The 11,413-nt window shown below is 47.5% G+C and overlaps 2 protein-coding genes across 2 annotated transcripts in view; both read right to left on the reverse strand.

Annotated features, from left to right (window-relative positions):
* The window catches only part of LOC106812238 (myb-like protein P), a 7,479-nt gene extending 2,242 nt beyond the window's left edge, over window positions 1-5,237 (reverse strand). Inside the window, exons 1-6 of the mRNA XM_014816068.1 lie at window positions 5,024-5,237; window positions 4,368-4,546; window positions 3,945-4,080; window positions 3,147-3,275; window positions 2,347-2,485; window positions 195-442 (exon numbers count right to left, since the gene is read on the reverse strand). Of these exons, the coding sequence (XP_014671554.1) occupies window positions 195-442; window positions 2,347-2,485; window positions 3,147-3,275; window positions 3,945-4,080; window positions 4,368-4,546; window positions 5,024-5,165 (973 nt within the window). The 5' untranslated portion in view covers window positions 5,166-5,237. The remainder of the gene's footprint in view (window positions 1-194; window positions 443-2,346; window positions 2,486-3,146; window positions 3,276-3,944; window positions 4,081-4,367; window positions 4,547-5,023) is intronic.
* A 594-nt stretch (window positions 5,238-5,831) lies between these two features.
* The window catches only part of LOC106812237 (MTSS1-like protein), a 93,901-nt gene continuing 88,319 nt past the window's right edge, over window positions 5,832-11,413 (reverse strand). The window contains exons 8-11 of the mRNA XM_014816067.1: window positions 10,355-10,510; window positions 7,709-7,848; window positions 6,183-6,296; window positions 5,832-5,934 (exon numbers count right to left, since the gene is read on the reverse strand). Coding sequence (XP_014671553.1) covers window positions 5,832-5,934; window positions 6,183-6,296; window positions 7,709-7,848; window positions 10,355-10,510 — 513 coding nt within the window. The remainder of the gene's footprint in view (window positions 5,935-6,182; window positions 6,297-7,708; window positions 7,849-10,354; window positions 10,511-11,413) is intronic.

Here is an 11,413-nt window from a genome sequence, read left to right on the forward strand (position 1 = left end):
CGGGGGTCAGCGACTGACCTGGCGGAAGCCCCGTCAGGGTCGGGCGGGGGTCAGCAATTGACCGGGCGGACGCCCCGACAGGGTCGGGCGGGGGTCAGCGACTGACCTGGCGGAGGCCCCGTCAGGGTCGGGCGGGGGTCAGCAATTGACCGGGCGGACGCCCCGACAGGGTCGGGCGGGGGTCAGCGACTGACCTGGCGGATGCTGGAGACCGGTCATCGCTGTGCTGTGCTGCAGCGACTCGGCAAACTTGCTGTTGAGGCTGTGTATGAGGCTGACGCGATTCAGCACGGCGTCGTCGTCGCTGTTGACGGGCGTCGTCGTCTGCGACTCGTCGCCGTTCTCCGCCCCGGCGACGGTGGTGGCGCCACCGTACGCGTGCATGTCGCCGGCGATGCTGTGAGATCGCGCGTATCCAGCAGGCTTAGCCGACGTCTTTGGTCTGCGAAGGATGCGGTGAGGTTAGTCAGCAGGCTCGCGAAACACGCGCGCACGCCGGCGTCATGTCCGATTAGCCTTAGTAATTAAGACTTTTCTAAATAATTATTAGATGTTATTAGGTATATTAGGTATTATTTTTAGGGTTCATAGTAGTAAGACACATGTTGAAATAAGGACTTATAAGACCCTTTCTGGAGGCCAAAAAAAGACTTTTTTACGCAATTTCTGATAGATCACCAACTATTAAAGTACACTAATAATATTTATATACAACAATTCTTACTCTAAGTCGAGAACAGTTTATAAAACAATTAAAAAAATAAGGACTATTAAGTACTTTTCTAAGATTTCACCAAAAATAAGTACTAATAAGGGCCCTTATTTTATTTTGGGCAAAATAAGTACTTATAAGACTTTGGAAAACCCGCTACGAACCCTGCGACATTTCGTCGATATCGCAGGCAATATTACGTCCCAGGTGTGATCGCTGATTAGACATGGGAAATAATTTTCTCGTAATTGGCTTAGATGTTTTTATTAGATGTCCTTAAATGTGGCGTACATACTTCATTGTTATCCCAGATAATATTTCGTACCAGATATGGTCTCTGAGGAGACTTGAAGAAAAGGTTCTCTTGAGTTGTTTTTATTAGGCCGTCAGTCAATAGATGTGTAATAAATGCTTCATCGCTTTCACAGGTAATATTTTGTCCAAGGTGTTATATTCGATTAGACTCGGGGAAAACGATTCTCTCATAAATGTTTTAAAGGATTTTTCATTGGATAACGTTACATGTGTCATATTTCATTTCGCATTAGTTCATCGCTGATTTAATATTTCAATGACATTGAATGACAAGCTCATCTATCCCACGAAGGTAGTGACAGTAGATTTGCATCATAGTCCAGGCTTCCCCTTCACACGTATAGCCGTGTAACGTATATTTTATTGTAATTTATACATTGCCAACCAAAATAGATGTAAAGATTAGTTTCAATTCTAGATCTGCTATCCGATTGGAAGCGACTTCCACCTCTGACAAAGTTACACTCTACCCGACTGCTTCCCTTTACGGCATGCTTACTTACTATTCGGTAAACTGCAAGAAACTTGCACACAGCAACGTTAACAACTTGCCAGAGACACGTGCGGCGGAATGCGCAGCCCAGTGGCTAATATAGTCTGCACTGCCCAGCAGTCTCACACGATGCTAGAGGCACGGCGTCTACGTGTTTCACTACACTACACTACTACGTGTGTCACTACACTACACTACTACGTGTGTCACACACTACACTACTACGTGTGTCACACACTACACTACTACGTGTGTCACACGTAGTAGTGTAGTGTAGTGAAATACGTAGTAGTGTAGTGTAGTGAAACACGTAGTAATGTAGTGTGTGACACACGTAGTAGTGTAGTGTGTGACACACGTAGTAGTGTAGTGTGTGACACACGTAGTAGTGTAGTGTGTGACACACGTAGTAGTGTAGTGTAGTGTGTGACACACGTAGTAGTGTAGTGTGTGACACACGTAGTAGTGTAGTGTGTGACACACGTAGTAGTGTAGTGTGTGACACACGTAGTAATGTAGTGTAGTGTGTGACACACGTAGTAATGTAGTGTGTGTCACACGTAGTAATGTAGTGTAGTGAAACACGTAGTAGTGTAGTGTGTGTCACACGTAGTAATGTAGTGTGTGACACACGTAGTAGTGTAGTGTAGTGAATCACGTAGTAGTGTAGTGTAGTGAAACATGTAGTAGTGTAGTGTAGTGAATCAAACACTACACTACTACATGTGTCAAACACTACACTACTACATGTGTCAAACACTACACTACTACATGTGTCACACACTACATTACTACGTGTGATAGCAGTGAGATAGAGAACACGAACCCGGCGAACTGCTTCTGCATGCTGGTCGGCGCCGTCACGGACGACGTCCTCCTCACCGGGGGAGGTGGCTTCGCCGCGCTCGCCCGTCCTACGGTGGCGCCACCTGGCACGCTTTTGGCGTTGAAATACTCCGGACACGCTGCGAATGAATGCATCTCGTCACGCGACTTATACGAGTTGTCGACGCGATCAATTTATCTCCGCACTCTGACCGCATCTCGATTTGTTATGAAACAAAAGCTCTAGAATGAATTAGCGGCATGTTATTCGCAATAAATTCGAATGTTGAGGAGACCTTGAATTAATATACCACGATGAATGTATAATACTACATAAATCAAATAATAATGTTACTTTCAGCTGTTATGAACATTGAACACTGCATAAGAGATCTATCAGCAAAGTTTATCGCTACCGTAGGCACATGAAACAGATGAGGAAAGCAAGGGGAAGCCATGTAGACAAGAGACGAATCAGGTGAAGAGCTGAAAGCCATCTGTTAGTAGAAAATTATCATCAAACATACCCAACCACCCTCACCCTAACCTAACCAACCTACACCATTATCTCACACAACTCCTCCAAGCGATTTTGCTACTCAAATATAGGTGCCGGACCGGCACCCACTATAAGCCTGAAAACAGCTTTGTTAGTCACCACAAAGAATGCGATCGGAACAGAAGGTTAGTTATGGCATGCACCACTACACGGATACCAAGACACAGGCAGAGACGCAGACGACCCCACTCTACCGTACACGTGCATAGCCTTACATCTGCCTCTACTCGCGCCACACGAACCTGACACAGAGTTATGCCTCCGGCTGAGCAACTGCTTAAGCTGCGGGGACAACTCAAAGTTTCTAGGCAGTGTGCAGTACTTGTCTAAACCACGTTTGTTTACTAGGCCATTGTACATATCGTCAAACTCTGAAACACAATTCGTACAACGGTGCGCATAAAAACAAAACAAACTAAACGCAGGGAGCAGCGCTGTGCAGTGCAAAACGAACACCTCATGCTGATGTCCACTGGATAATAAACGCTATATTGCACAGAGAACATACGTGCGATACGCTGCGAAAATGAAATGGGATCATAGCACGAGAACCAAAAACATTTCCTTTGATAAACGAATCGAAACGGCCATGAAACGACAGCGATCATTAGGTGTGCTGGCGCAAACACTATCACAGAAGGTGCAATTCTGTGAAATATAAACTCGGGTGACCACGCTGCGAGCAAAGCAAGAGTGCTGCCGTGTAGCAAACGTTAGAGAAAATACTCAGAGAGCATCATCCTAAACATTTTGGCATAATATAAACTAACTTGCTCACGTCCCCAGATAGGTGGTTCTATCCCTCTTCCCCTGAAGCCCATCATCAGAAACGAATACTCCCGACTAAAACCACTAAAATATCATTACTTTTGCACGTCACTCCACTTATTCAAATGTTATCACATTTTATACGACGTTCTAACCACTTATCGTTTCTCGTCCGTCGGGCCCCCAATAACTCGCTAATTCAACCAGGGAGGTGGCGCCCTCACACCTAGCACCCCACAGCCTCCGCGCTGCCACGCGCCGCGCTGACCTACCTTCGAAGGCGTCGGACTCGGACGGCGGCTGCGTGCCGTAGCCGCTCGACTGCAGCGACTGTCGGCTGCCGCTCTCCCGGCTCAGGCGACGCTGCAGGGCCTGCGCCAGCTCCTGGGTGGCGCCACCCATCGATGCCTGCGCGAGGAAGCAAAACGTCACGCATCGATCAGCACTGTGATTGGACGTTAATCGCGGCGATCAACTCTCCGATGAAAAGGTTAGGTGCAGCAGCGATTAAACGCCTCGCTGCTTTTCTCGGCGAGTCATTCAGCGTTCCCGCGAACCTAGCTGCCGTTTTCGTCACTAATTTCGCTGACATATGCGGTTCTTCACTACGTCACACTGGATATGCTGTCTAACGCCGAAAATCGCTAGGAACGAAATCTCTTCTCAGTGTGACAACTAACGCACATCATACGTACCCTATTCTGACCTCCAGCACTGGTAGGGCACTGCTGCTGCTGCTGCTGTTGCTGCTGTAGCTGCTGTTGCTGTAGTTGTTGTTGCTGCTGCTGATCCTGTGGTGGTGGCTGAGGAAGCTGCTGCTGCTTACTGGTTTGTTCTAGCTCTTCCAAACTCATGTAGACTGGCTGAGGCACAACTAGAAATACAGCGCGCCACCGAATCAGCAAACACTTCTCATCATAAATGCACATGTTATACACTGTACTGGATTATTCTCATAATTCCACACCTATATTAGTTTAGGCGTGCACATAAGCGCAATGGGGAAAGACAGAGACTGGGGAAGATAGAGATTGGAAAAAAGATAGCAAGCATTTTGGGAGGACAAGACTGTAGTTGCAGACACAGCGGAAAGGAAAAAGGCTCACAGGAGAAAGAGGGAGGTAGACAAAGAGGGAGAACATAAGATGGAGACAGAGAGTGATGAAGATGAGATGTAGTGGAAGAGGGAGTGGAGGATTGACAGGGAGAGGGAGAGGGAGAGGGAGAAGGAGAGGGACAGGGAGAAGGAGAGGGAGAGGAAGAGGGAGTGAGAGAGAGACAGGGAGAGGGAGAGGGAGAGGAAGAGGGAGTGAGAGAGGGACAGGGAGAGGGAGAAGGAAGAGAGCCTTACTTTGATTGTGTGCGGTCTGGTTGAAGTCTGGCATGCCGGTGACAGGTGGTGTCGGCTCTCTCGAGTGAACGCCAGCAGCGGCCGCTATTGCACACGCGGCTACGTTCTGCTTGGCAGGCTTCACAGGCTTGCGCGGGGGCATCTGCTGATGGTGGTGCGGCCGCTGCTGAGGCTGCTGCTGCTGCTGCTGCTGCGGCTGCTGCTGCTGCTGCTGCTGCTGTGGTTGCTGCTGCTGCTGCTGCTGCTGCTGTGGTTGCTGCTGTGGCTGCTGCTGTTGCTGTGGCTGTTGTTGCCACTGCTGAGGCTGCTGCTGCTGCTGCTGCTGTGGCTGCTGCTGTGTCCGCTGCTGTTGCTGTGGCTGTTGTTGCCACTGCTGAGGCTGCTGTTGCTGTTGTTGTTGCCATTGCTGTGGCTGCTGTTGCTGTTGTTGTTGCCACTGCTGAGGCTGCTGTTGCTGTTGTTCTTGCCACTGCTGAGGCTGCTGTTGCTGCTGTTGCCACTGCAGAGGAGGCTGTTGCTGTATCAATTCTTGTTGCTGTTGCTGTTGCTGTTGCTGTTGCTGTTGCTGCTGTTGCTGTTGCTGTTGCTGTTGCTGTTGCTGTTGCTGTTGCTGTTGCTGTTGCTGCTGCTACAAGGTTAGAAAAACTTCAGTTTAACATTCACAATTTTAGTTTAAAAATAATTGTTAACAATGACTCACTGACAATTTTAAATATTTAATAATTACGAGCATGCAACGGAAATCAAAACCTTTTCGACAATATTTGTGTTGAATTACTAAAAGCATATTTCTCTCAATAAGAAATGGTTACAGAGAAGCTCCCTTGTTGAGTCTTACCTGTGGCTGCTGCTGCTGCTGCTCTTTCGATGAAGTGCTGTTCTGGGAGGATGAGCTAGTCCTTCTCTCAGGTCTGTAACAGAAACACCGAGAGTTAGCACATCTCAAATCTCACTGCAGGAACATGCGAGCTATTCAACCAACCGTCGACGAGGCAACGAGAATCGCTCGTGTGCGCATACCTGCGATGCGACCATGTTGAATTATACGTTGTTCAACATTGCGGAGCCGACGAACCGCTACTTGTCGCTTCGACAAGACACGTGAGATGCGCACACTGATTGGTCTACTGGCAAGTTTTTGATCGCGGTATCACTCTACCTTGGCAGTGAATTGGTTGGTGTAGACATTGAGCGTTCCATGATCTTGTCAGGAGGTTCAAATGTCTGTGAAGTCAGTGGGGGTCGTGATGGCGCCTGGTGATGCTCATACGGACTGCAGTCAACGTAAAACAATCCACATCAATAAATCGACAGCCAGTACAGCATCGCTATTATACCAGTGTAACTGCAATATACTTGTTGTTATGGTATTACTGGTACGTGCACTAGTGTTCATACGTCAACAACATACTTACCCACCAGGGATGGATAGTCTCATCTCAAGCATCATTGTTTTTCAGTTTTGTTTATTAAGCATGCATTTACGTGCGTGCAAGACATTCTAACTAATCAACTTCCTCAGTATTCCATTTTAGGAGTAGGCAAAATAAATAAATATGCACACCTAATACTAATCAACTTGCATATTGTTCTACATCTATTGTATGCACTGCATAGAAGTAAGCAAACTTAATAAATATGCAAACCTATAACTAATCAACTTCCACACTGTTCTACCTTTATTATGTTCTGCATAGAAATTAGCTAAGCTATTAGCAAAATAAATACATGCACGGCTACAAGCATAATGATGTTCCGATGGGGCAGGAGAGAGGAATGCTGCTTCCCCGGATCAGGCTAACAAACGAAGATGGAGACAGAAGGCTAAAAAAATGCCGACGTAATTTTGTGACGCTCATAGAGTTTGCAAGAAGCAGTCAGAAGCGGCGCAGCACCTGGGAACTATGCATCGAGGAGAAGACAAGAGACGGGGTGTGCATGGAAGTTGGGGCTTAGCATATCAATCACAGCGATATAACTGACAGCAAAATCGGCAAAACAGAATCCCCCAGGGGCGACTTTCAGCAAAGGTTGCATGCGCATCCTGAAACAACCTGCGAATTGTCGAAGCATAAGTTAGGAGGCTTTCACCTAAGATATCTTATGAGAACTGTCCCCTATTTAGTTAGCTAGCTGCACAATGATATACTAAAGATCGAATGTTTTGTATATCAAGCGGAAGACGAGCGGATGTGCTTGTTCAGCTTACGAGGGATACTGTGGAAACCCATTAATGACACTAACACCTAGAACTCATAGTATCATGCAGTTTAGCAATAGCTAGGAACAGGCACAGTAATGCCACTTATCAGTATGCACTGCAAATCTGCGAGGTCAGGAATAGCATAAACTATGCACAGCGCCCTCTGACTGAATATTCTTCAGCACGTCAACCAAACAGCCCATATACATTTCATAAAATGCAAACTTTGCACACTCAGTGTAAACACTATATCTTGCTTGTTCGTCCCCCTACTCCACTTAACTCATAAATCACACAAAGAAAAAAAAACACCATGCAAATACGTGCAAAATGCTAACAAAATAGCACAACCAGCGAGGACATCTATGCCGCAAAATCAAATGCACGCTAACAAAAAAGGCAATAAGTTAGCAATAAATTAGTAAATAAATGACTACAGAAGCTAAGAAGCACAAGCTCACCAAGCGACACTCATCCGGTACCTGGATATTGTGTGTGGCCGCTCGGGCATGCCCCTCTCCAGCCCCTCGGGCCACGCGGGCCACGTCATGACTGGCGGGTAGGGTGAGGAGGGCGTACTGGCATTGCTCGAGCCTGTGCTGCTGGCTTCCTGTAGCGACGCCTGCAAGCGAAGAAAGGTACGGTCATTAGCAATTAGAGAAACTTAAAGAACAACCGAATTAGCACGTTGCTCGTTCACGCGCCTGCAAGAAACACGCCAGAATACTTTATCACATGATAATTTATCTACATCAAGCTGAAACTATAACTCTACATTACTTTAGTTACATTAACTATAACTGGCTATACTTAACTATAACTATACTTAACTATACTTAACTATAACTATACTTAACTATACTTAACTATAACTATACTTAACTATACTTAACTATAACTATACTTAACTATACTTACTATAACTATACTTAACTATAACTATAGCTCTGGAGAAGACGGGGAATGAAGGAAGCTGCTACGGTACATTCGCCGTGTCATTTAGTTTCTGAAACATGTGATCATTCCTTATTAGATTATAGGATAGATAAGATGTCTAGAACAAAAGACCTGTAGACACAACCAAAATCTGGTTTACATTACCTGGGCAGGTAGATAGAAGTACCTATATCACGTGACATTACTTCAACAGTCCCATAAGCCCTGTTCACACTGGAATAGTTATACGTCTCTTAGGCAGTAAGTGTCTCAGGCAGGACGTGTGGACACACGAGGGGAGCGGCATCGAGGCGCGTCACAGCGAGAAAGGGGGGGGGCCATCGTCCGCGCTGGACGTTAGGCCACAATTAAAAAATTTGTTTGCCCTCACCGGACCCAGCTGAAACGTTTGGGTAGGTAGGTAGTCTTTTTTTTTTTTGAGGGGGGTCTTTTTACAAATTCAGCATGGTGTCTACATGCTCGGTTGGTGCTTGTGTGGAGATACCTTTTATGTTGACTGTTTGTTTTGCTTGGTACATATAATGTATTGCCTACAGATTTATATAATGTACAGTGATACAATTTGTATAAAAAAAAAAGAATGGGAAAGATCAATAGAATTTTTCTGAGTCGGCTCCTTTTTGGCGGATCGGTCGGGTGAGGGCAAACAAACAATATTTCTATTATGGCCTGTGGAAATGCTCTAAGATAGTGAGATATGGGACGATGGAGACTGAGATATGGGCAGGCGAGAGAGAGGAAGGTAGGAAGTGGGGAAGAGAATCATAAGGGAGTGATGGAGCGGAGTGAATAGAGATAGGATAGAAGGATGGAGAGAGCATAATATGAGAAGCGATAAATAAGAGGAATATGAAATAGGAAGACAGGGAGGCACGAGGTGAACGGTGCGGCGAGAAGAAACGTATAAGAAAAGACCAAAGACATTGTAATTCTCTCTCTTTCTCTTCCGGTGCTCTGCTGCGCTCTGATACTGCCTCTCTCTCTCTCCTCTCTCTCTCTCTCTCTCTTTCTCCATCTTCCTCTTCTCTCCTCGCCATCTCATCTTTTCTCCCCCCCCCTCTCTCTCTCTCTTTTTCTTCTCTCTCCCGCTCTACTGTCTCCCTCTCCCCCTCTCTCTATCTCTCTTCCTTCTCCCCCTATCTCTCTCTCTCCTCCTTCCCGCCTCTCTGCTCTCCCCTCTCACACCTCTCTCCTCTCTTCCTTCCGCCATCCCTCTCCCTTCGCTCTTCCTCTCCTCCCCCTCTCGTGTCTCCCTCTCCCCCTCTCTCTCTCTACTCTTTCTCTACCTGGCTCTCTCTCTTCCTCTCTCTCTCTCTCTCTTCCCCCGTCCATCCTCTTGCTCTTCTCCTCCTTCCCCTTCTCTTTCTCGCCTTTCCCCCTCCTCCCCCCAATCCCCCCTCTTCTCTTCTTCTCCTCCCCTCCCCCTCTATTCTCTTCCTCCTCATCCCACTCTCTCTTCCCTCTCCTCTCTGCCCTCTCCCTCTCCTCTCCCCTCTTTCTTCCCCCTTCTTCCTCTCCCTCTCTCTCTCCCTCTCCCCCCTCTCTCTCGCTCTCTCCCCTCTCTCTCCCCTCTCTCTCTCTCTCTCTCTCTCTCTCCCTCTCCCTCTCCCCTCTCTCTCCCTCTTCCCTCTCTCTCCCCTCTCTCTCTCTCGCTCTCTCTCGCTCTCTCTTCCCCCTCTCGCTCTCCCTCTCCCTCTACCTCTCTCTCCCCTCTTCTCTCTCTCTCCCTCTCCCTCTCCCCTCTCCCTCTCTCTCTCTCCCCTCTCTTCTCTCTCTCTCCCGCTCCCTCTCCCCCTCTCCCTCTCTCTCTCTCTCTCTCTCTCGCTCTCTCCCTCTCTCTCCCCTCTCTCTCTCTCTCTCTTTCTCTCTCTCCCTCTCCCTCTCCTCCTCTCTCTCCCTCTCCCCTCTCTCTCTCCTTCTCTCTCTCGCTCCTCTCTGGCCTCTCTCTCCCTCTCCCCCTCTCTCCCCCTCTTCCCTCTCCCATCTCCCTCTCCTCTCTCTCCCCTTCTCTCTCTCTCTTCCCTCTCCCTCTCCCTCTCCCCCTCTCCCTCTCTCTCTCCCTCTTCTCCCCTCCTCTCTCTCTCTCTCTCTCCCGCCTCCCTCTCCCTCTCTCTCTCTCTCGCCCTCTCCCTTCTCTCTCTCTCTGCTCTCTCTCTCTCTCACTGTGCTACCTGGAAGAAGGAGGTCGTGCTCTCGGAGCCGCGCACATCGCGTATGACCTGCTCGCTCATGTCCGGCAGCGACTTCGGCTCGGCCGTGTGTTTCTTCAGCGCCTCCATGATCTCCTCCAGGTGCGTGATCTCACTCAGCATCTCCAGTTCCACGTCCTGTCACACACACATACAACACATACAACCCGGTTATCTACCGCTATCAGACCTGCCAACCTGTGATTCATGAAAATAGTAAGGATTTTCTTTTCTTGCAGCAGGCGGCCATTTTGTTTGTATGTTATGCGCCGCAATAAATGATGGGACTAACTCCTAGATCACGCGAGAACAAACCGTGAACGTGTGATCCAATATGGCTGCGCCCACACATCGCCAGATATTTCTCGCGCTCACAATGTAAAAAAACATTAATTTCACAAGTCGTAAAAAATCGTAAGTTTTTTCAGTTTGATCGTACATTCGTAGAAACATCATGGAATTCAAAAGGAATACGAAAAAATCGTAAGGGTTGGCAGGTCTGCGCTATATGTGTATATACCGTTATATGTAATCATATGTAACCTCCTTATATTATTAGGAGTAAACATTATGCTTATATATATATTATATATTATTTATATATTATATATTATTTATATATTATATTATATATATATATATTATATATAATATTATATATTATATAATAATATTATGTAAAACATTCCTACCGTATGAGAGAGCACCCCCCCCCCCCATCCACCCCACCTCACCTGCGTCTGTACGACTTGCCGCCACCAAGACCACTGGAGAGCAGAGGACGATGGGCCACGATGGAGAAGAGGTGTAGAAGCGAGTGGCGTAACAGAGCGGCACGGCAACGGACGGTACGATTGGATGGGTGAAGTCGAAAGGCACGCGGGCAGATGCGAAATGCAGGAGGAAAAGAGGCGAGCGCTCGAAACAGACCGAGGTCGGTGTGGAACGACGCGAAAATAAAACGGCCGAAAACGCGACACACGTCCGTTCTACCAGAACCCCGCTCCGATCAATCTCTCCGTCACCTCGACACGCGCGGAA

This window comes from Priapulus caudatus, unplaced genomic scaffold (assembly GCF_000485595.1).
Source record: "Priapulus caudatus unplaced genomic scaffold, Priapulus_caudatus-5.0.1 Scaffold625, whole genome shotgun sequence".
Taxonomy (NCBI): Eukaryota; Metazoa; Priapulida; class Priapulimorpha; order Priapulimorphida; family Priapulidae; genus Priapulus; species Priapulus caudatus.